General features: G+C 38.8%; 1 protein-coding gene across 3 annotated transcripts in view; it reads right to left on the bottom strand.

The window, feature by feature from the left end:
• LOC124114713 (E3 ubiquitin-protein ligase SHPRH-like) overlaps nucleotides 1-26,617 on the bottom strand; it is a 460,251-nt gene that overhangs the window by 44,346 nt on the left and 389,288 nt on the right. For 2 of the 3 annotated variants that reach the window (XM_046475414.2, XM_046475413.2), the window contains one exon: nucleotides 2,740-2,826. In XM_046475414.2, coding sequence (XP_046331370.2) covers nucleotides 2,740-2,826 — 87 coding nt within the window. Of the gene's footprint in view, nucleotides 1-2,739; nucleotides 2,827-21,829; nucleotides 23,361-26,617 lie in introns of those variants that run through there. The other variant, XM_046475415.2, reaches the window with a different exon arrangement.

The following is a 26,617-nucleotide window of genomic DNA, read 5'->3' on the forward strand; positions in this document are numbered from 1 at the left end:
TAGATGTTTATTATTATTCCCACTATTTATGATTTTATAAGACCCGTCAGCCCCGAGTGCGAAAAAGCCAGAGGTTGAAGCGCTCGTAAAATCTCCCAACTATTGATCGATTGATCTGTACATCACTAGCTTGATAACGGTGTTAGAACCTACGCCGGAATGTCTTCCCTAATTGTAATAAAAAAGTTGTTCATCCATATATCTTATCCTTACTTAGGTTTAAAAACTGATGCATCTTATGTTATAATTTCCACATTGTTCACTTCTGGTTCAGATTTTGTGAGCAGGACACCTTTTCTGTTTCTTTCACATTATCTTTTCTTGAAAAGAAACAGAAATGAGATTGTTAACTATATGATTTTGTGAATATCCCGGCTTGGTCCGGTTGATCATGTTGATGGTCCGGTTTTTATGAGCGGAAGCGGAAGTCCTTCTGATTATGTAAATGAGAAAGGCAATGGCGGGAATAAAGGACATTGAGACCAAACACAAGCATTAGAGGGCTATATTCAATACTGTAAAAGGTTTTTCTGTGTCACAAAAGTACAGATTGACGTTTGGTACTTTAATATACATTATGTACCCTATGACACTAACCAGGTGGTGGGCGACATCTATTGTATTAGGTGATTAGCCCGAGGTAATTAGGGCATTTACATTAAACATTGTTTCAATATAGATAACTATTGAATGTTTTGGTTCATGTGATAATGTTTTTATGCTTTAATATTTAGAACATTGAAATACTATTTTATTTTAATACTTTATGCATTAACATTTATTCTACCATGAATTTGGAATTTACTTGATTCTGAGCGTTCAGTTCCAAATTCAATTCAGCAGGGTTAAATCTACAGGTAACCTAGCTCTACATTGAAAACACAGTATGTTTATCTCCTAATTATACCATGAATTTAGAAATTACTTGATTCTGATTGGTCAATCAAACACTATTAAATCACAATAAACCCCCTCTGATTGAAACAGCTGGTTTGACAGCCGCATCACTGCGGAAGCTAATATTATTAGAATAGTACTTTTTTTAGTCATTGTCAGTAGGCATATTTAAATAATTATATATATAATTACAGGAGACAAAATGCAAAGTTGTGGTTACTATGATATTCACAGGATGTGTGGCAATACATTTTGTGCAGAAAACACAATAGAAATCTACAAAGAGAATGTATTTTAAGTTTTAGGGACAACAGAGAGCTTGGAGTTTGGCGCCATTCTATATATGACTGTGATGTCATTCCTTTGCATCACAATGCGCGATATGACGTCATAATGATGACGTACGGTGTAGAACGAAAGCTTTGCAAAGCTTGCATAATTTTCTTTCAGGATGCCCCACTCATGTTAGCTGATGTTGCCGTGCATATATGCTTTCAATGCCTGTCATATGTCCGATCGAAGTACATGTATTACAGTGTAAACAAACTCAGAGCATATACAGCGCCATATTTTGTTTAAAGGCTGTTGTCGGTGATTCCGTAATTCAGATCGACAACCCACTCAAAAAATTGGACTCAACCCAAGCCACTTCATTCAATATATTTACTAACACCAAAGAGTTCACGTTTAATTTAGTCATAGTAGAATGGAGATAAACATACTGTGTTTTCAATGTAGAGCTAGGTTGCCTGTAGATTTAACAACGCTAAATTTAACATTTGCAAATGTTCAACTGCGTTCAGTTCCAAATTCAATTTAAATCTACTGTTAACCTAACTCTACATTGAAAACACAGTATGTTTATCCCCTAATTTAATGAATAACTACCAGTTTCTAACAGTTACTTCAATTTTAAAGATTTCAGCATTATCACAAAACTCATGTTCATATTTAATGCCCATGATATTTGTAGAGCTGCTTCACGACTGCAACAGGATATTGTGATTTGTAGCAAATAAACTGAAGAAACTAACCAATCTGTGTTCAAACAAGTGAGCGTTCACTTCTTCCTCAGAAATCACCAATTTATCCTTCATTCATTTATACAGAGCCTCTGAATAAATAGCCTCCGTCTCCATTGTATTTTCGTTTCAGCTTTTGAAATTGATAGGACTAAATTGCAAATAAACCTTTTGAGGTTTTCAATATGCTATTTGTATTAACGATCTATCCAGTTCTGCAAAGTTGTATGTACTCGTGTGACATGCATTTTAAGTGTCCAATCTCCACTGATACACAGTTGAAATGAAAATAGAATTTAAACCTCTAGAACTAATGAGATGTCATCATTAGTGGAGGAAAACATAGACATTCAACTCTGCTACATAGTGCTGCCTTGCACTGTAGGGGGCTTATTGTGAAGTGAATTAAAAGTACATGCACTGTCACCTCATGTGTTTTTATTGTTTAATTTAACTCGAAATGTGTTGTATACATCATGTATACTATTAACAGACACCAAGGTGATAATTACCCAACTTGCATGGTCATATGACGCATGACATGACACTTTATTGCAACACTTTTTCACCCAGCGTATTTTAGCTACATTTCTGCATTTGGAACATGAAGATGATATCATCTTTTCAAAATACAACACTGATTTTGGCATCATGTGCATGCCTTGCATCAAGTTTTCTTGTTTGTCCAGTGAGCAGGCCATAGCATTAGCTCACTTGACATTCATTCATGTGAGCTTAAACATCTTTCCCAAATGACTTAAGTCCTCATTTCAGTTCTTGAAGTTATGTTAAGGTAATGAAGTGTTGTGGACAGCCCTACCTGAAACTTTCCAGCGATGTGAAGGGATCTGAAAGCTAAGTTGTTTTGCTGTAAACCCTTGGCTATTACATCCAGCACATCATGCCACTGAAATGAAGAAGATTTGAGATAGTATTTTCAGCCATTTCTTCAAGAATAAACCCATAGTGAGAAATTGGTGCTGTGGGTGCAATGAGGGGCTTCACTTGCTACTTTCAGTGATAAACTGAATATTATGATACAGTGCTGCTGTACTCTAGTTTACATACATCAGACTAAACCACACTAAGTACAAGCAGACATACTATAGCTGAAACATTGGTGATCAGAGAAATAACTCACTGAGGCACAAAGTAATGAAAATACAATTCAGAAGTAAGTTTTCAAGCAATAATCCTCCACGACCAAGACAACTGTTCAACACCACATTGATAGTGATACCAGAACATAATGTGTTTTCAACACTAAACTAGATTGTTGAACTATCACTTTAGTACAAACTCTTTACTTATGTAGCTGGAGTCCCACAGACAGGAGGGGTAAGAAATATATTATGTTCCTTTAACCTCAAGGCAGTTAACACAGAATGAAGCAAACCAATGCTTCAAACATATAGAATAACTATAGAATAACACTTTTGCCAAGGGATTAAATCCATGTGTTTTCTTGTTTGTAGTAGCTAGATATCTGTGTTACAGAACGGAAGATGTTATGCTGCATCCAACATTAAATGACATCACTTCCAGTCAATCAGACATCAGTCACATCCACTAGTGTGTGATGCCACTTCCAGAATTTATGACACCCCTTCAAGCTTGATGACATCCTCTTATAAGGTTTACTGACATAACATGCCTTGTGAAAGACATAGATTTACTTATGTCACTCACTCCTACATGCATGCAAACAGGTGATGACTGGAATTAAAACGACTGCTGTCCCTCTCCTCCAACCCAAACAGACGGTCCATAAACACTTCTTGAGTTTTGATAACATAACATATTTGAGTATTGTGTATGACCTTCAGTATGTGTGAAAAGTATTTGAGGTACATTACCAAGAAGATAAAAACTAGATATGACATTCCAAAGTGGAATTCAAAGGTATAACAGATGCTCTCATCAAAAGTAGGTCACCTTGAGCTACTAGGCACTCAAATGATATAACCACCATGTTGATAAGACTTTTAAAAAAATCTGCATAAAGAGGCACATTGGTGAAAATGGCAAATGTATATTTTTCAAATGCCCTTCACTTTGAACCTAACCTGTAGCTCCACCCAAACTTTGTTTTTCAAAGTACAAACTCTCCAGACATTCTGTACAGGATATCCCAATGATGTCCAAGCAATACATGGTTTGAAAAACAAATTATAGTGGCACCTGTTGCAGTGGTCAAATTCTGACAAACCAGCTTGTAACCCACCATTAAGGATAATCGTTATTGATCATGACCATGGCAATTGCAACAAAGATTCTCCCAAACACAGCTGCAGGTACGGACAGCCACTCAAGTGAATGTCAGTTCACAGACCATAAGAAACTGTCTCCATGTTGCCAGGATCCATTCAAGATGTCCAGCTGTAACACCACCTATTCTGGCCCAGCTCATATTCATTGGAATAAGCACCAAATGGTCACATCGGCTGTTTACTGATGTGTCTTGATTCTGCCTGCAGTTCAGTGATGGTTAGATTTCCGTCTTTAGATGTGGTGAAAGCTTTCATGGTGTATCTGTAATGGTCTTGGGTGGCTTGAGCCTTTAACACAAAATCCCTCTTCATCACCTCCATGGAAATCTCACAACAGTGTGGCTCAGAGATGAGATTGTACCATCCAAATTCCTGCCACATTTGTCTGAAGTAATTGATACTCTACATTTAATGTGGTTAACGACTTTCAAATGGCTGTGATACAACAAGGATTTACAGATGATGTACATCACAATTTGTGATGTACATGAAGTCACAGTTGAAGCTGATGATAGTAAAGCTTGACTAGGAGCGACCTTGCTCCAAACTGGGCAACCAATCTGTTTTGCTTCTCAGTCACTCTTGCCAAATGTGCAACTATGCACAGATAAAAATAGAAGGTTTAGCTATTGTTTGTCTGAGAAAGGTTTGACCAGGAGAAGACACATGCGAATTCTGACCACACAAATCAGCTCCAAAGCAGAGTAGATCTATGATTACAAAAGTATAATCTTGAGATGAACTACAAGATGGATTCTGAAATGTGCATTGAAGACCTCCCATCAAGAACATTTTTCCCAAGCCATCAAATAGAAGTGTTTCAAACAGATTATGTGATCTTCAATATAACACAGGAAAATGTAGTCTTTATGGATATGGAGAGTGTCATCAATCTGAGACTGGATCAAATACAGTGACTGACGTCGACGCAACAGCATACTTGGTAGGAACTCTCAAGTCAAAAGCTCTTGCAGGATAGACAGATCACAGAGACAATACTCCTGTGTCAAAATATGAGACATTAGCAGATGAGTTGACACTGCACAATAGTGTTCTATACAAGGATGTTGTGTCATTATTTCACCAGCTCTTAGATCTGAAATGTTGAAACGGATTCCAGTCATATTTGATCTGACCCTTTTATCAGGAAAACCATATTTACTAGCAGAGTAGAATAGGTAATGGGGGTTCTGGCTCACTTCAACTGGAGCCAGATTTATATACTTATACCACCACTACAGGGGGAATTTTTTATGCAAAAATGATGATGCGATTTAACAATCGTCATGATTCGTATTAAAAGAAACATCAATATTAATTAATAATGGATAAAATTTACTATAGCCCACGAGGATATTGGAAAGGTATAGGAGCAATAAAAAAATTAGCCACTGCGGCTTAGGTATCTAAAGATGTGGCCAAGGATTGGTAAAAGAAACAAGCGATGTGGCAAATATACTTACCAGCACCGCATTATATACCGAGGAAGAAGTTTGATATTTTTACAACGAATGAAGTTCATCAGGCTGACCTCTTGTTTCTTCCCCATGATAAGGTAAGATGCAAAACATATAAATATGCTTTAACCGTAGTGGATGTGGCTAGTCGATACAAAGAGGCTGAGCAATTAACCTCGAAAGATTCAACAGAAGTAGCTTAGGCACTGAGTCGCATATATAAACGCGGACTACTAAAATGGCCTAAGCTATTTCAAGTAGATCCTGGTTGTGAGTTTATGGGATCAGTAACTAAACTGTTAACAAAGCACGATGTCGACATCAGGCGTGGTGAAAACGAGGCCCACCGCAGTCAAGCTATCGTTGAAAGATTTAACCGGACATTAGCGGAACGTTTGTTTGGCTATCAGTATGGGATCAAAATGAAATCCGAACGATTGAGATCAACCGAATGGTGGACACGATTATCAGCTGTTGTATCAGTGCTGAATAATGAAGTAACGAGATTAATCGGGAAGAAACCATCCGATGCGATTAAAATGAAATCCGTGATTTCCGAATCTTCAGCACCGAGGAAAGGCAAAGAACAAAAACGTCCGGATAGATATTTATACCAGCCCGGTGAACTCGAAGGAGGCCTACGTCGCGCAAACGATCCGATTTGGTCTCTTAAGACATATAACATTAGTAGATAAGTTATGAAAGAAGGAGAGCCTATTTTTTATAATCTTAAAGATGGACCGGGCAGGGCATTTGTACGAGAAGAGTTGCTTATAGTTCCAAACGATACAGTATTACCGCCATAACCATAAGCATAGGTAGTTACACCATCCTTATCAATCCATCTCTTTGTATCTAAGGGGGATAATGATGTCTTGTTCATTCTTAATCCATATATCCTGTGATTGTAACTTCTTAAAGAGTTCATCTCGTGTTTGAATGTTCTACCGTTGAATAATGTTACTTTATACTGTTCGTGTTTGATATGCTTTTATACCACATACTTCTTAACACCCTTAGCTTTTCTTATCTCTCCATTATCAGACTTCTTTATAGAATACATCTTAGTTCTTAATCTGACATACTCCGCTATAGGAGTCCAAGCACATTCATCCTTCATCTTACCTAACACCTTTTTATTTACTACGCTGTGCAGTGGATTATCTTTTGGGTAATCGCTCGTGTCGTACATATCTATTTTTTCTGCCATATCTTTATACACATCCTGGGTTTGTATTTCCAACAACAAAGAATCTGTGTCGGTATATAACACCTGACATCTATCGCCGTACTGCTTCTTAAGTTCGTTGTAATAAAAGTCATACATTAAGTGCTTTGACAAGTTGAGAATACTCATACTGACGTACACCGGTCTGTTGAATTTTATATTACTCTTCTGCATATGCAACGCGGCTAAGTCGTTATCGAATATCTTGCTTCTGTTAAAAGCCGGAGTGGCTATAAGTTTCCTGAGTCTTTCTTCCTCATTAGATCTGACTAATTTAACATCAACACGCTTCCTTAGATTCTCCATAGTTTTACCAAATACTGAGTTATTCATGAGCTTATACAGGTCCTTTTCGAAATCGCTGGTAGCTATCTTTCTTAAATCTGTGTTCAGCCTTATATAGGGCTCCATCCAAGGGCTTTGATCAAACTTTAGAACTCTGTGTATTTTCTTTAGTTTCATACCTAACGATAGATATAACTGAAGATTTCTGTAGTGAACTATATATTTTGTCTTATCCATCAAATTTGGTATGAGTTTTTCTACGTTAGCTAACCTAGTATTACCCATCAAGGAGTGTTGATATTCCGACATCCAATCTTTATTCACCATTAATCTTTCGGAGCTAGCGGATAACTGTTATGGTCTTTATGTAACTCTGTTGGATATTCCAAGTCAACTTCTAGTATGTACCCTTTATTCACATTGATATTATGGATATCATTCACTTCGATATCATCGACCCACTCAAAACCACCTGTGGGTAAAGGTTGACTCATAGCCCATCCGTACAAATTGTTGGCGTCGAGATATAATATGTGTGTGTAGGGTTTACTCGGATTATATCCTTCCATTAATTTATTATTAGCCTTAGAATACCTTTTCACTACCATCGATATACCACCTCTTAATCCTTTCTCAATAAACAAGTGCATATCATAATCGGTGCGTAGTTTCAGTTCTACGCCGGTCTTCTTCAATAATGCATCCCACGATAGTCCGGGACTGGAATAGTACCATGCCAGGTCCAAGCCGTATTGTTTTAAACATGTCTTTCTAAATATCTCGAATATATCGGCGAGTAACAGTACATCGGTTTTTAAGTACAGATCGTGATAATCACCTAAATTCTTACAACCTAATTTATCCCACACTGTCAGAGCGTGTTCATAATCGGCATCTGTTATTTTAGATTCTGTATAAAAATGATTCAAGAGGTGCTAATTTAGTTTCGTTGAATCTAGACCAATCATCCATATATTCGTAAGGATATACACCTTTTCTCAGCAACAAATGATGGCACCGATCGGTATATTGATTTGTTATCGCAAAGTTATCGGTATTGTTCGCATTAGCTAAATTGTCCATGGAAGATAACAGAAACTGTACGGAGTCTATGAATCTAAGCCAATAACTTTGCTTTATTCTGGCTTTCCCATCCTTGTCCGTATAATGTATAGTTTTAGTCAATGAGAACGACATGTATTTTTCCATATTATTAGGAATACACGTTAAGCCACCGTCGGTCTTTGAGATAGCTTGCATGATGAGATGAGGATCGTATCCTCTAAGGTTATGAAACACAACGGGGATGGGTATTATTTGAGAATTCATTTTTAGTTTCAAATTACACTCGTTATGTGTGGCTCCCCGATAATTACCCGTGACGTGGCAATGATCTCTTACAGAATCCCCATTCAGGGGTTTATTAAAAACATGACAACTCGTTGACTTCTTATAGGCCCTCCAATCATCTTTCGTCATACACATGGGTTTCTTACACGATAAATTTGCCCTGATTATTCTCTCTTCATTTTCTTCATTTTGTAGATATTCTAGGAACTTTCCCGCTGCATCGGGACCTCTGTAAATCATGGGCGGGTTTGTTTTCCCATCATACCTTACAACTATATATCCAAACCCACAAGGAATATGTTCTTGAGTTTTGTACGTAAAACTATCTTGATTATCTTGATTGCTTCGGTTGGTATTTTCTATAGGTTTGATAAGCGCTTCGAAGTCGGCGTAAATTACATATGGTACTGGCATTTCATTACAATAATGTTCAAACTTTAATATATTTTTCCCCTCTTTAGGCATATCGATCCTGATAGCAGTCTGTCCAACACCTCTACAGTCTTCTTTATGTGCTTCTAATAAATCTTGTCTGCTGTACCCATGCAGGCATCTTTGGCAGAAATATTACTTTTCCTTATGGGTTGTTTGATCGTATAATAGTCTGCTAAAACTCTTTATCCACGTATAATGATATTTACCATCTTTTTCGATCAGAAATGAATTGATTCTGGGAATATGTTCCGGAGCGGAGCTTATCCTGTGAACAACAATTCCTTTAGAAGAATGTTCGAAAACATTTATAGCTAAATTATTTTGCTTTTCCACCTTATCAATTTGTGATATTGGTGTAGGTTCGTCTATACCATCGAGGTTTAGTCAATCGTTTTGGGGATAGCTAGAAGGTCTATCCGGATTTTTGTCTACGAGGAACAATGCAGATCTTATCATCATTCTAAAACAGTCATCGGATTTATTTTTTACATTAATTATGGCTTTTTTCTTTTTATAATACGGGGGTAAATCTATATAAGATCCACCTTTGAAGGGCATATAATTTGCTATATCTAAATATAAACTATCGATTTTATCCTCACCCAAACCCGAACCTCTATTAGTCCAGCATTCTAAAGTTTCCTGTATCCTCTGAATTGATGTATCTAATGATGCGTTTATAGTATCAGATTCGGTTATAACTTCTTGATTGTTCCGGAAATATGGTTCGATATATTTAGTGCTAACGTCTGCGCTACTTTTACTCAATGACATTTTAATTGTCAGCTGGTATTTTAACTATGTAAATCATCTAATTCCTCGTTAATTTTGCCTGATATGATGGGCTTAACATCATTAACATCCATGTTGGAATTAATATCCATCATCCAACCTCTTAGATATTTACCAATGCCGGCGGATGTGGGTACAAATTTTAATTCTTGTTGTTTTTTATCATCGGATTGATTATTATCTAGTAAAGCGATCAATTCAGCTTTTCTCATTCGAGAATAACCTCTCAGCCCACTGTTTTTTGCTTGAGCTTTGAGTTCTCTTACAGTCTGGGGTTTGTTGTATTCCAAACCGACTTAATCGATCAATTCAGTTTTTCTGATTTGAGAATATCCATGTTGACCACGTTGTTTTGCTAAAGCCTTCAACTCTCTCACAAAAACCATTGTGGTTTAATGGTATATGCAAAATGAGTCAAATGTCTAAATGGTTGTTTTTCATATATCTAAATACGTATTCTCCCCAACCTATTCCTCTCATTGATGTTATCTCTCTTCCTAGCGTAAATAATCTGGTTCCTGACCCTATCAGCACCGTGTTTCTTACATTAACAATAACGACCTTTGACCCCTATCCCACACACAGAACATGTATAGTTAATGTTTCCCCGCCTGATGTAATAAGAGTGGATGCCACAGTAAATATCAACAGAACGTCGGTTGCATTGAGTCTGCTTCCCCATGAGTGTAAATCTGCACAGATTCATGGTTATACATCTATCATATCATTTGTCTAAATGCAAATCACATCTCCACTGGTGAGCCAGGGTGACATGGCTGATAAGACTCGCCCGCCCGCCCGCCCTAACTAGGTCATGGTTTATGTGTAGTTATTGTGTAGCTACAAATAGCGATGACTGATAACCCAAACATTATGAATAGTATCTCGCGTCTTTTTTGTTCCTCTGACAGTGTATAAAACTGACTTATTGTTGGTCTCTGTATTGGGTCAAGTTTTTTTCCATAAACGAGGAAGTATTCGTGCATGGCAGATACAACATCCTTAAACGTTTCAATTAAAAGTCCCTGCTTACGTAGTTCTTCATTAATAAAATCTAATCTTAATATCCTCTGTCTTGTCCATTGTGACTGGGCTGCTTCGAGTTGTTCTAATGCTTTATTATGTCGTTTACGCTCCTCTCCTCTCATACTAAAAAAATAATTACTCCCCGAAAAAGCTAGAGCATTAACAACAGCTCCACCGACCATCATCGCAATTGATGCCATGTTTATATGAGTATAATATATTCAAATGTTTAATTACTTCATTATGTCTTCTGGGATAAGCCCTTGTATGATGAGCATATCTTTTGTTGCCATAGCCAATCCAATATCAAGAATCATCATACCGATATCATAACCATTAAAATCTAGCTTGGGTGGTGTGGCTTTAGTTATCATTTTAGTTATACGGGCATAGCCAATGGCCAAGACGCTGACCACCGCTGAATGATACGTTGCGTTTACCAACATTTTACCGTCTGTAACTGGAGAAGTCATGCTTCTTATAGCATTATATGGGGGCTAACCTCTAATTGAATTTCTTGTTGTGTAATCGGGGGTGACGTTTTCTCTTCTTCGGTCTTATAAAACAACCATACCACCGCTATAGCAACAACTCCTACTAGTGCCCAAGTTTTAATCGGACGACTATGTTCAATATTTGAATTATGCATTAGTTTTGCTTTCCTCGCCAGCCCGCCCTTTCTACCGGCGACGATTTTTGGGGGGTTCTTCGTCACTCTGGCTTGTGGTATTTCCTCATTCACAATCCGTTGTGCATCCTTGTTCACTTGTTGTGATTGTGGTTCCACAATCTGTTGCACAATCTGTGGTGGTGTCACTTGAGTCTCCATTATTATTAAGTGGGCAGGTATGTTTAAATTGACAATACCTAGCCGTTATTAAAGCTGTGGTGAGTGGAGCTAAGAACATTCCGTATCTATGATAAAACTCACAGCTCACTGAGCTTATAGCGTGTTCGATGAATGGGTCTTTCTCGAGAGATTCGCATAAATACGGGCGATGTTCTGCCGGGATAGGGAGAAACATACTACCTACGACTGTGTATAGTTGTAACATAGCCGACACTATTGTTTTAGTCATGGTAGCTCCCAGTCAAGACTCGTAACGTGCGTACAGTTTTTTAATTTCTTCATCAGCCATGTTATCAATTTTTTCGATGGTAAAATTTTCCCCAAAATATTGTGAACATTTTCCACCGGCTACCAAAGCGGTGAGTCTTTCTCTATGTTTATCTAAAGATTTATCTATATCTTGATCTGGTTCTTTGAGCATTTGTTCGATGAGTTCGTCGCATTCCATAATGTAATACCTAAGGAGATATTTAAGTCTAACATAATAAAATATGGCATATCCAATACAACCCGTAATAATAAACTGTTGCGAAAGAATGAGGATTTCAAGCCACATTATGTCATAATAATCGCTAATGTTCAATTTATCGTATTTTTTGCTATTTTTGCTATATTTGTTATAATTTTGCTATATTTTTGCTATAATTTTGATATCTTTGCTAAGCAATTGCATAAGCAGCTGGTTGATCGGTTTTTAATACGAGTTTACAATGCTTCATTGAAGCTAACAGTTTTCTGACTTTATCTCGTTCGGACTTGGTAGAAATAACATCATTTTCGCGTAAACATTCCTCAAATGAATCTCGGTCTTTGCAATGAAACAGGGCTACCCATTTGGTCTGCTCTCTAAGATCTTTCAGGACAGAGTTGTATTTTTGAGTAAGTACCCAAATGCTATGCTGAGTATGCCGTCAGGAGAATGCTAAATATGAAAGCATATCTTTCTTTTTGGTGAGTTCTTTACTCGCGCTGCAGTCGTCTATTATGAAAAGGGTTGATTCTCCTTTGTATTTTTCGTGACATACTCGTAAACAGTCTTGTAAACGATCGCCCGGATCAACTCTGTGTACCCCATCTTCATTCATTACCCAATCTCTCGATAGGTATGTTTTATTAACGTTTATAGTCGGGTACAGAATAATAATATGATCCCGATAATGACTTTCTAAAATATCTAGAATAAAAGCTGTTTTTCCACAACCCGTTTGCCCGCAGATGATAGCGCAGTGCGGTTCTTTAGGTAAAAGATTATCAATAGATTGCTTGCACGAATTGTCCATTCTGTATATTAAGTTGCGCATCCATAATAACGTACGAATATATGTTTAATTTACCAGCTGATTCCTGGAGCTTCGTTATCTGTATAGTGACACCCTCGCCATCTTCCCGAGGCAAGAGAGTTAACTGACTTTAAAAGTCCAGTTTCCACCCTTGACAAACTAGGCTTGAATTACTGGGCTCGACCGTTGCGCCCCCAGTGGCTATTACCAATTATGTCCCTTCTAAGCCTCTCCTATGGACCAATCAGATTCCATCTCTCGTATCACTTGCGTTTGCTTCACACAAAAAGGTGGCGCCCAGTCAGGACGATCTGATCGATAATCAAGATCTATATTGTGATAAAACGGGTCTTAAATCGCGAAATGCATCAAATCACGTGAGCACCTTGATTAAAAACATGAACGGATTTGGAAAATATCTGCTGACAACGAATTGGCTATGCACATGCTTTGCAAATCCTGCAATCGATCGAAATCTGCACGATTTCGCTGCGCGATTTTGATTTGACTATGCATAGACTCGTAACTCCCTAATAGCAGCCTAGTTCGGCAAGGGTGGAAACTGGACTTTTATAGTCAGTTAACTCCTTTGCCTCGGGAAGATGCACCCTCGCTAGCATTTTCTATTCTCCGCCCACTTCCATGTAGTTGGTCATCGTCTGTTGTTCGCATGTCGAGCCATAGCGCATACTTCGTGGTAAGGTATTCACCCATCGATACACCCCCGAGAGACAGATCTTTCACGACCGCGTTAACTTCTGGGCTTCGTTTTATAGAAGGGAGTTTTTTAATCTCATCCCACTGTTGATACGCTAGCATTCCTTGACTATATAGTTGATTAGGAACGCCCTCAATAGTCAATTCTACTTTTGTAATCTTGGGATTGTAGAACTTCTCGGTATTTCTTTTAAATGCATCGGAGGGGTCCTCGAACAACATTAAAATACCCTTCAACGATCTCGTGGGGACGTTTAGATTGATATTCCACGTCGTATCTTTTTTGTTCCTGGTGATCTTTCAGGGGATAACCATTGCCAGTATTTTAACCGCATTGGGATTTATTATATCGACTTTGACTCTCACATTAACCGGTGGTACAGGTGGTACAGGAGGTGGTGCACTGCCTAGTGATAGGGGTGGCGTAAAAAAGTGGATAAACAAGAGTCATCAGAAAGATGACATATCCCCCCTGCAGCTGTCTGTAAAGTAACCACAAGTAAATGTGCAATTCTGTATGTAATGAGTCAACAGTTGAATAAGAAGCATACATTGTTTACCCACTGAATGGTTTTCGAATTCTGGCCCGGAAATGAACCCGTTCCCAAATGGAGTCTAGGTCCAACTTCTTTCCATAAACCATTTTAAAAAAAAAAATTCGTAAAAAAATAAAATATCAAAAGGCACCACTTCGGTATGTGCCTGATAGTTTTGCCAAGTTTCGATCAAATACACTGAATGGTTTTCGAAAACTGCCCCGGAAACGAATCCCATCCCCAATTGAGTCTATGTCCAACTTCATTCCATTAAAATTGAAAAAAAATAAAAATTAGTAAAATCCCAGAATATCAAAAGGCACCACTTCAGTATGTGCCTGATAGATTTGCCAAGTTTCAATCAAATACACTGAATGGTTTTCGAATTCTGCCCCGGAAATGAACCCCATCCCCAATTGAGTCTATGTCCAACTTCATTCCATAAACATTGAAAAAAATAAAAATTAGAAAATCCCAAAATATCAAAAGGCACCACTTCAGTATGTTCCTGATAGATTTGCCAAGTTTCAATCAAATACACTGAATGGTTTTCGAATTCTGCCCCGGAAACGAACCCCATCCCCAATTGAGTCTATGTCCAACTTCATTCCATTAAAATTGAAAAAAAATAAAAATTAGAAAAATCCCAAAATATCAAAAGGCACCACTTCAGTATGTTCCTGATAGATTTGCCAAGTTTCAATCAAATACACTGAATGGTTTTCGAATTCTGTCCCGGAAACGAACCCCATCCCCAATTGAGTCTATGTCCAACTTCATTCCATAAACATTGAAAAAAATAAAAATTAGAAAAATCCCAAAATATCAAAAGGCACCACTTCAGTATGTTCCTGATAGATTTGCCAAGTTTCAATCAAATACACTGAATGGTTTTCGAATTCTGCCCCGGAAACGAACCCCATCCCCAATTGAGTCTATGTCCAACTTCATTCCATAAACATTGAAAAAAATAAAAATTAGAAAAATCCCAAAATATCAAAAGGCACCACTTCAGTATGTGCCTGATAGATTTGCCAAGTTTCAATCAAATACACTGAATGGTTTTCAAATTCTGCCCCGGAAACGAACCCCATCCCCAATTCAGTCTATGTCCAACTTCATTCCATAAAAATCTAAAAAAATAAAAATTAGAAAAATCCCAAAATATCAAAAGGCACCACTTCAGTATGTGCCTGATAGATTTGCCAAGTTTCGATCAACTACACTGAATAGTTTTCGAATTCTGCCCCGGAAAAGGAAATGATTACGGACGGACAGACGGACAGACAGACAGACGCGTCTGCACTTCCTGGTATAATAGGGAGTATTGTTTCCTGGCTCTTGAATTTATTAGCTAAGACCACCACTTGGCTCAGTCAAAACTTGTGGGCACTGATCGTAGCAATTCCATGCTATTGTATGTATCCGCTAAAGACTATTTAACCAAATCATGAGTAAACCAGCGGCGACTCCACCTTCTATAAGCGCTGTTTTTTCATCGATATGTTGGTTTTTAGCGGCAATATGTGGTGGCACTTGTGGTTGTGCGTCAGTAGATGTGTAGCACTATTCGGTGTGGCCAGAGGCTGTATGTTGCCGCCGGCTATACTGGAGAGTTTCCTGTCCAGGTGACCTAATGGTCACGATGAGACAGTTACTGGCTGACAATTTGCCTCCAGCTGATTGACGACCGTGTTAGACAAAGTGGTGCTTTGATTCTCCAGTAACCTAGTGGTCAGGAACTGTGTTAATGTGGAGGGACACCCTCCACACATCAGGGGATATATCAAGGACTGACCTGTTTTGTGACCCAATGGTCCCGAACTGTCATGTACTGACCGACAATTGTCGTCGGCTGATTGATGAATCGTGATTCAGGCTGACGAAATCGTGGTGCCAGCGCGTGTTGGGTCATGTTCAGCCAGCCGGGCTATCCACATATAAGCCGGTCCGTCAGTAAAGTACGGAGAAGACGCAGAGGGACGCAGAGAGAGGCAAGAAGGCACAGAACCAGCAACACCAACCAAGACCAGATCGACAGAGCAGTCCCGGAGAGCAGCCCCGGGTCTCTAACAGCCGCCACGACTAACAACCACCAGTCAACCTAGCTCCCACCAGAACAACACATAGGGACAAGCTCTTGTCGCGTCTGGTCGTGCCTGAACAATCACCACAGTCTCCTCTCACAAGTCTCTGCCACGTTCGCCCTGGTAAAAACGTATTGTACTGCAAAGTATTGTTTACTGTTATTAAAGAAACCGCTATAACTCTGAACGACTCTTCTGTTGTGCTACAGATGGATGTGGTGTCTGTGGCTTGACTATTCCCATTTCGCCTGTGTTTGTTTGTGTTATTAATTCGGTATTAATATCTGAATTTATACCTGGTTTTTGTTGATCGGTAGCAATAACAATTTTATTATTATTATAGCCTATCACTTGACAGATCTTAAGTTCCATATTACTCGGAGACATTTATAGTCCTGGCACATAAACGTAGTCTACCTTGGATTGAGCGTTCTGTAATACATCTTGATAACGTTTTATAGAAGATGGTATATCAACTGGTGAATTAATAGCATCCTACACGTTTGCAACAAACAGTTTTTGTGCATGGAGAGCCGTCCCAGAACCGATGATTCCCGTTCGTGTTTGCGATTGTGCACCAAGAATTGTCCATACATAAGTTCTTATTGATTCATTAACTCTTACAACTCCTGGGTTAGTAAAATTATTTTCTGTTTTATCATATGGAAATTCATTCCAAGCGTTTGCGGTATTGTTCAGTTGTACAAAGTTTGTAACAATGTAAGCCAAACCACCCTTAAAACTCATAAGATCTCCCCTCCAATCTTTACGCGAAAGTTCCAAGCCATGATTAAGATTATGTAATCTTACAAAAAGATTGTTTTTCTGTAACAACTTAAATGGATTGAATGGTTGATTAGTTTTTTTAACTCAAAATCATCGCTTTCTTCTTTAACTGTTTTTTGTCCACTGTACGGAACACCTAGACCATGGTTAAGTCCTTTAAAACACCAATCTTTACTCGTAGCAATATTAAATTCCTGAGAAATACGTTCATACGCAAACCTATTGTACGGATTATTTGAGGAATTCCATGCTCGATCCAGCGGTAACGGGGCACTAATTTCTTTAAGAATATGTCTAATCTGATAGTACACGTGAAATGATAAAACAGACTTATTTAGTTCAAATCCTGGGGCATAAAGAGATACACCACATCCTGTTGTTGCACACCATATGGCAAAGTTTAACTGGTTCTGCCAAAATTGCATCGGATTATGGAACCAATCGTGCACCATTTTATCGCTAGTTGCCGTGACCCTGTATTTTTCAAAGATATCAGGGAATTCAACAACAAAATTAGCACCAGAGGCACTTACTAAATTGACTGATTAGTAATGTAAGTTGATTTCTAATTTTAAGTTATGATATAGTATCTTTGTATATTTAATATGTATGTTACACTCCCGGGAATAACAAATGGTCAGTCTATTGAACTGCTTCATACTATCGATCACTCGGATGGTCAACTTGAAGTCGCTATCTGCGATGTAACGTATTACCCACGGTGGACCAATATAAGTGCTGCAAGAGGTAATAGTGAGTTATTAATAGGTGAAATAGGTATTGATCACACTCGCATTGTTATACCTGATGGGTATTACAGTGTATGCTCACTCAATGATGAATTTTTTAAGCCTTTGGGAATTAGTCTCACACAAAATGAGTCGAAGGGGATGCTGAAATTAAGCGTTAGAGAAGATAATTTAATTCTTGCTGAGATGTTGGCAGAAACACTTGGACTTGCACGCGGAGGATTAATACCACCCAACAAAACAGTGCATGGAGATAAATTACCCGATTTAGTTCCCTATAAAGAGTTGTGCATCCATCTTGATCAAATAAGTACGACGGATAATATTCAACTAGAAAGTCCTTCAACTCTACTCAGAGCTGTTCCAGTCAAAGATGAAAAATACAATAGCGGTAGAACAGAATTTTTCTCATCATTACAATATAAAAAATTAAAGCGTGGTGTTATTTCAGATCTCAAAATTTCTGTATTAGATGTAAAACATCAACCTGTACATATAGGATACTTGAGTGTAACACTCCATATTATAAATAATGGTTGATTCATCAGGTCCTGGAACACTCAGACAATGTAATACAATTGCGCTTTCCGATCTCGGAGACACAGAAGGATTCGGTAAACCCGGTACCGATGGTAAGTTATACGCTTTAGACTTACACGATAATGTATACAAGCGGAAAGAAGTTACATTCACGGGTAATCTAGAAGATTTAAGCGATGTCGACGTTGTTAGTAGACTCCTTAAAAAAACCACTTCGTACAATCTTAATCACAACGATGATAATAAATGGACTATGGTCGAAGCAAACATCGAGTGGCTATTGAATATCGTCATTACCCCACCGTATGTGATGATGGGTAAGGCACATAATTTAACTAAGATAATAAATAATGGGATCGTACTCGGGGCTTATATCCCATCAAAACGAAAAAGTGTGTTAGTCTCTCCCCTGCCAGAAAACCCAGGTCATATGTTATATAGTCGTCCGGCATAAAAAAATGTTAGTTTAAATTTGGTTACTGAATTCAATGATATTAAACAGAACTTGAGTGCAATACCTAATCTTTCTACGCTTATTATTGAAGTCTTGTTCGGAGATGCACCGGAAGATGCCTTTGAAATATTACCAGGTCTATCGATTAAATGGCTAAAGAAACACCAACGTCAACGTTGCAGTATTATTCATATTGGAGCATTACCCGTTGCAAACCTTGAGGGGGTCCAAATTATTAAAAGTGACAGCATTTCTCTTTCTAAGATATTCATGCCGTATAATATACATTTGATAAGGTAGATGTACACTCTCAAAACATTTAAGCAAGACCAATTAAAGACTATTATATGATATAATAATATACACTATGGGTTTATATCCGGCGCTCGATGAGGCATCTGAATAGATGGATACTGTTGATGGATTTCGATTACATCAAATAAGCGACATAAAACATCGAATAGATAAGGAGAGGGAGTTTAGACTTGGATTGTATATAAAGTATCGCAGAGCCGTGAATGCTCTCGACGGAGTTGACACCGCGCTTGTAACAGCTGGCATGGGACTTGGTGTAGCCGGTGTCGGTTTATTATCAACTATAATCGTCGCGCCTGTCGAGCTTGACATGGAAATAGCGGCTGGAGTCTCAGGACTGGCAGGAATAACGATAAAATTAATTAAGTTGAAAAAAAAAGCATTAAAACATGAGCAAAGTTGAACAGCATTGAGGATCATATTTCAACAGCAATGGCTTATTGTAAGATATCCGAGGAGGAGTTTCGTTTAGTGCTGTCCGAACTCACCAAATACAACATAATGAAGCAGGAGATTTGATCCAATTCTCATAAGACCAGTGGTATTAACGAAGACGAGAAAAAAAAGTTCATAGAACAGGGGAGACAACAAGCACATCAATTATTCCGTGCCAAAACCAAAGAACTGGTTGGAGATTAAAAATAGATTGCTTACTATCATTAGATCACATTTAGAAGAATGCTTATGTAAGTATATAATAATGGAGAATTACAAACCAACAAAGGAAGAACTCGAAAAAGCTATCGAAACATTTATGCTCAGGGATAAAATTATCAAATGGAGAGAATTACCACAAGGTATATATTATATCAGTGATGACAAACCAAGCAAATACGGTCATCAATTGTTTCTTTCCAATTACCAAGAAGAGTATATAGTCTGGTCTCCTAGTAAAATGAACGAAGAACTTAGTAAAAATGTTGAATATCACTTCGTTAAAAATAATGGTATACGTATGAATAAAAATAATAGAGAATATTTTCATTACAATTTAGTTTAATCTTATGACTATCGTTAAATTGCATCATCATTTACATATAAAAAAATCCATCTGTAGTAGCAGTATAGGTATATAAATCTGGCTCCAGTTGAAGTGAGCCAGGAGCCCCATTACCTATACTACTACTAGCAGACTCATGGGGATCTATGCTGGTCATAAGAGGCTAGAATCAGGTGGTCAGGCTTGGTGACTTGGTTGATTGTGTGTCATCGTACCCTGATGGTGTGGATTGTTGCTATCAATATTGATGTCTGGTCCAGATTTTATTGTTTACAGGCCATTGTTATATACAGTAAACTACAGTAATAGCGAACTCAAAGGGACCACTGAATTTAGTTCACAAAAATCGTAGTTCGTCATAAGCACATATACAGCATATGCACAGGATCCAAAAACAGTTTGGTATATCGGCCAGTTCATTATAAACGTGTTCGTTATAAACGTAGTTTACTGTATCTGGAATAATGCTCAGTACGCCGTTGAACAAGAAACAAAGATGCTATTTACTGGCCAAATATTGCTAATGAGCAGTTACTACTGGTGCTATGTGTGGAGAGGAACAGAGCAGGGACACAAATGAGGAACTGATGTCACATGCCATTCCAGGCCGGTCATGGAGTACTACTGGTATTGATTTGTGCAAGTTCCATGGTTAGAACTATCGTGTTTAAGCTGAATGCTACTACTCAGATTACTGGGAAGTTGACAAGTTATTGGACACAACATCTGCATCAACCATTTAGACTAGGAAGGGACAATTTTGTTGTCATGTTATTTCCACATGAGGGGATTTCAGACACGAATGGGAGCTTGAACATGCCACAGAGTCACTGCCTATCACAATTGACATATATATTTTTTATTCATGGAGAAGGTTGGCCATCAGCCCATGTTCACAAACTCTGCAGGGTGTGTTGGTCAACAACATAAAGAATTAAAGAATAAATATTGCTATAGACCTTAACAATATCAATTTCTGATACATTTAACATGAAAAACAAACAAAGTAAGCTGTGTAATGAAATTTAAGTCAGTAGTCCCCATAAGCATATGTTATGAGAATCCATTATTTATATATTGCTTATGAAGGGATTGCCAGTGATTAACACTGACCCTGTATTCACATAGTACACACCTTGCCATTGCCTATATTTAAGCCCTGTAGCTGACCTTAAAGAGCAGCCAAGTAAAGGGAGATGTTATGTAAATGTAGCTTGAATATTTGTCAAACTTGACTTAAAGTGGTTCGTTCCCCAGTCAGGAATGTTTGTGAATAGATGTGCCATGTTGGCAATGTTTGAAACTTTAATTGTATATGCCATGTCAGCAATATGTCAATAACAAAACTTGTGCATTGAATGGATTACAATGGATTATGTGCAATGACTCTTTCAGTGAATCTTGTTGGGACATGAGATAATATTTTAGCATGAAGTAAGAATTTATAATTGTAATCACTGATACTTGCTCTTGATTTTTGTGTCTAATGCTATGTTTGATTCGACTGCCAGAATTCAATAATTTTTAAATTTAGTATGATCTCTCTTTGTTATGTATGGAGACTGTATAATGGATTCACTCATAAGAAATATAAAACTTTTGCTGCATTGGATGTACAAAGAATTTTCTAGGAAAGCAAAAGATTATATTCATCTTCAATAAAACTAACCCTCTTCACATATGGACATAATCTTTTATTTCTAAGAATATCACAATATCCATTTGTTTTCATTGTAAAATGATGAGAGCTACAATAACATTGTGATAATGCAATACGTAATTTTGAAAGCGTAATATTCTTTAAATACAATTCTGTTACAAATACGTCTTGTTTTTGAGCCATAAAAATGCAAAGACAGCCAATTTGTTTTTGAGACACATTTCCTATTACCATAATTGTTGCTTGTAATAGCATATTATTGTTAATATCTAATATATTTTAAAATCAATACCTATCCTGCATTAAATATTTTATCCGATGGTTGGAGGAAGGTGTACTTTTAGGGTTGACTGGTTCATCTAAGCTTCGTGTGTGGGTAATCGTAGCAACACCAGAATAGATCATTTGCACACCAACAGCTACTGCAAACTGCATGCAGGCCGACTGGAATAGGACCCACAAGTGCTTGCTATACAAGTCAAGGATCCTACCTCTGGTAAGTCACATTACCCTTGGGTAATGAGAGGGCAGAAGAATAATTCTTCCAAGCCTGACAAACAAAAATGTACACTTTGTTCAGACACACCATAGATGCCCTGTGTCTTCTCCTCATGGACTGTGTGCACTTGTGTAGACTTGCAGGGCTAGAACTGAGCAGAGGAGAAGTTTATTCATTTTTGGATCCAACAAAAGAATCAAATGTTAAAAAAACCCAGTCCGGTTGCACTGCAGCTGGTTTTTGGCAATGAAAACCCAGTAAACACCTAAATGGACTGTCCCACGTCTGGCCTGCTCATAGCAGACTGTCATGACATCAAGGCATGGATTACACAGAGCCTCACAGTTGTTGTCAATGCCAACAGAAAGATTGTTTTCCCGGTGAGGCTTGACACCTTGATGAGATTGATATGGCTGCTGACATAAGTGTTCTGTAGCCTGACGGCACGCAGCATCTTGTGATCTTGGAGATTTTCTGATCCCTAAGGACCACAAAAAATGGTTGATGGCTGCTAAATATTTAGCAATCATTGCACTCTTCAGTCATCACTTTCAACAATGGTAGACCAAGTCTGCAATAAATGCCATGGGTTCCTTCACATGTAGCAAAACAATGTTTTGAATGACCTCATCATACGGATATCTCATATACCGCCGCCTGTCAGGGGTAGCCTTTCACCTTCAAGGCTTTTCTGCAGGCGGTCCAAGCATGCATAGAGCGTACGCTTTTAGTCCTTCCCACTAGATGTCTACAACCCATGCCAACAGAGGAAGTTCATAGAAATCCCTGTATCCATGCAGAAGCAATGTGGATGCCAAAGTCTGATGCAAGTCTACAATCAACTCCTTGATCTAGCCTGCATGCCAATTAACCTAACCACCTGATGGAGACTGGGCTGTTAAAAAAATACCGAGACACAACCGTCATCAACGACACAAGTAAGGAGAGTAGGATGAGAGAGCTGGAGATCAACTCTGATCCAATCAGTGCCATAGGACCGGGTCGAGTTGCCCTTGTGTTGTCTCTGATGCCCCACTGGATGTGGGGTCGTGGGGATGAAGAATGTCAGTGGTGTGGATTTCTCCATGATGTCCGAAGCTGCTCCGTACTTCGCTTCTGGCACACCTGAAATATAACTTGGAGTCTGTGAAATTAAGTGTTCGACACTAGTCACATCTTGCCAACAAGTGGCACACAAACACTCATCATTGGCTTCCTTGGCAGACTTCAAACTGACAGATCTTTGGCAATGAGAATTAAACATGCAAGACTGCAAACAAAGCAAAACATGCAAGAATTCGCACATAACAGAATAACCTTTCTTCTTAATCTATGTTACAAACACACTGACAAATGTTAAAATATTATGTTCACAGCGAGCCTGAAAAGAGGCACAAAAATATGAATGAGATGGGAAAAACTAGCAGGCAAAAAACAAAAAGCAGCAAAAATAATTTATCTAATTCTTAAAATACATAATCATTAACAATATATCTTGTGTGTACCTCAGCTGGCACATGGAGCCATTTAGAATAAAGCCTGACTATCACAGCTCAAGCAAAAATGACAGGAAATCCAACCATGTGTTCGACATACAGTGAAATACTTCACTGCATCATAATATGTATGAAGATGAATTAACAAACCAACAACATGAAACAGATGGTTAAATGAGACAACCGCTGTGCAAACAGACGATGGCAAGGGATAGGTTTGACCTTGTTCATGAACAGGTCTCTCAAAGTATGCAGTTTTCAGTCATGTTTTCAACATGAAACAGGAGAGAATGCAATATGTAATGCAGGATATGATAAAAATTAACATTTTGGGGGATTTATCTTGAATATGGCATATTCATTCATTTAATCCAATAGTTTACGAAACATTTATATGCAAAACTACAAATGAACGATAAATTCAACCAAAAAAGCTTCACATCTAGGAATCATTACAAGCCAACATAGTTCTTAAACTACTTCTACTCCCCAAACCTCCAAACCATATATACTAAGCAAAATCTAAATATATTGTACATTTGTATACTTATCCTGCATTACTCCTTAATTCATTTACTGCTACCGGGTATATTTTTACAGAAAGACAAAGCTGTGTGTGGTCCAGTGGAGGAAGAAGTTGATCCAACTAGTTGTGTGGTTAATACATCACACAGCATCCACATGACCACGGAAGTGATGACGTCAAGTATCTCCACACCTCTGCTATGGGTGGGCCAATTTAGACATAGTAATGCAGGATAATTATACAAAAGTAAAATATATTTAGATTTTACTAATTTTTTTAACTTATCCTGCATTACTCCTTAAGGCTTCTGAATCAGATGGTCAGATGTGATCCTCAAGAGTCCCTCGTAAAAAAGTCCAGGGCCACTAGGTAATGGTGCTGCCCTTGAGGTGTTGTTTGCTGCACAAAAACAGAAGAAATTCAGCCAAGAATTTGGAAGACACAGTCGTGGTGTCCTGGTGTTTCTCCTTACAAAAGGACTCAAAGTCCCTGGATAGAATGTCTGTGCACCACGGCTATGGCTTTAGCTGCTAGAGCCGGATAGCCCTTGGCACCTAATGCCCTTTGAAGATGTACCAGGCGTGCAGGTGAAACCTGCTTGGAGAAGGGTGTGGTAACATGCTGTGTGGATGGATCAGAAGGTTTGGTTAATCTGCTGGTTCTAGTGGGTCGTTTGTGGCCAAGTCAGCCCCTTGCCAGCCACCAAGGCACGATGAAAGTCAGAGCGAGGCTGTGGGTTGCTCTGATCTTTTGAAGAAGCCTGGGAAGAAGTGCATGTGGCTAAAAAGCGTACGCTCTTTAGCCTTCCCAATGGACGCTGAGAGTTTCTACAGCCCAGGCCTGTGAATCCGGAACTGGAGAGATATTAGTCAGCATCTCAAAGTTCTGGTTGGTGGCAAACAGGTCTATGTTTGTATAGCTGAGATGGTGACACACCAGGTTAAAGGCTTCGGTGTGGAGTTTCCACTCTTAGGGGGCCATCTTATCTGGCTTGGATAGAGCATCCGCTACGACGTTCTGGCAACCTGGGATGTGCTGGAGGAGAAATTGCAAGTCCAGTCAATCTACCAGATGGGAGAACCGGGACATCTGCTGCAGCAGGGACTAAGAGTGTGTCGTCCCCTGGTTGCATGGACACCAAACCACCGTGATATTGACTGTTGAGACGGCTACCTTGGCATTCTGAAGACAAATCTGACAGTGAGATATTGCCAGAAAGAGGGCTTCCAGTTCCAAGTTGTTTATGTGTGCTGCTCATCTGACCACAGCCCTGACACAATATGATTAGTCCTCCAGATAAGCCATCCCTGAAGAGAGGCATCTACAAACAGGTGTGAGGTAGGTGTTAGCTCATTTATGGAGACACCTCCTAAGACATTCGACTTCATCGTCAACCAATCATGGACTGATCCTGGCACCTGACGAGCCAGGAACTGCTGAAATGGGCGCAGATGTAAGCATCCTCTGGATTTCAGATCCTGCTGAAGTGAAGCACTCGCGCTGGCAGAGTGTAGTCAAAGGTGGATCGTTTATCAGTGAGAGACGATACCATGGCAGAGGATGTTGGGCACATATGGGTCCTCTAAGATGGCCCAACTTTGCCAAAATCGGCCTAGCCTCCCACCTACTAGGGTGTCAATGACTGGAATGACTGGGGATGAGAGTTCCCAGTCATTGAGGTCCGTTGATTCAGCGCTTACACCTATAGACACCAACTCTGCCCTGGTACTTATCCAGGTGAGGTTGGTAATTGCCCTGATGTTTTCCTCTACCCCAACCTCTGAAATGAAAACAGATGGTCTTTGAGAAAATTCTGCCATGGCTGATAATTCCCAGCCTTGAAAAACTTGTGCAACGCATGTTTGCACACATGTTTGGACACATGCTTCAAAGCATCCTGAGTGTAACTAGGTGCGAGAGTGGGTCTCAGATATCTCTCTGATATCTCTCTCCATTCAAGAGGGAAGAGGCAGACTAGGGTTGACGTAGTAACCTTCTCTTGAACTCAGAATCACACTCAGTGAGTGCTAGGTAGCCAATGCACTGGCTCATAGTGATCTCCATAAGAGCAGCCTTGAGATGATTGGGCTGTTGGTGGGTCATAACGATGATCAGATGATCAACGCAAGTAGGATTAGTCTGATCAATAGCTCGAGATAAGGATGCAAGAGCTGAAAAGGGTTCTAGAGAGCACCGAATCTCTGATTCTACAAAGGCTCACTGTGTGTCTGGTATTCGAACAGTCGTAGGCTCAGAGAAGCCAGCAATGCGGTGGAGATCATCTTCCAACTCAAAGGCATGGATAGAGAAGTGCTCTTTCTTGAATCGAGGAGCCTCAAAAGCTGGCATGATCATGTCTT

This window comes from Haliotis rufescens, unplaced genomic scaffold (assembly GCF_023055435.1).
Source record: "Haliotis rufescens isolate VD_foot unplaced genomic scaffold, xgHalRufe1.0.p SCAF_5, whole genome shotgun sequence".
In the NCBI taxonomy this organism is placed as follows: Eukaryota; Metazoa; Mollusca; class Gastropoda; order Lepetellida; family Haliotidae; genus Haliotis; species Haliotis rufescens.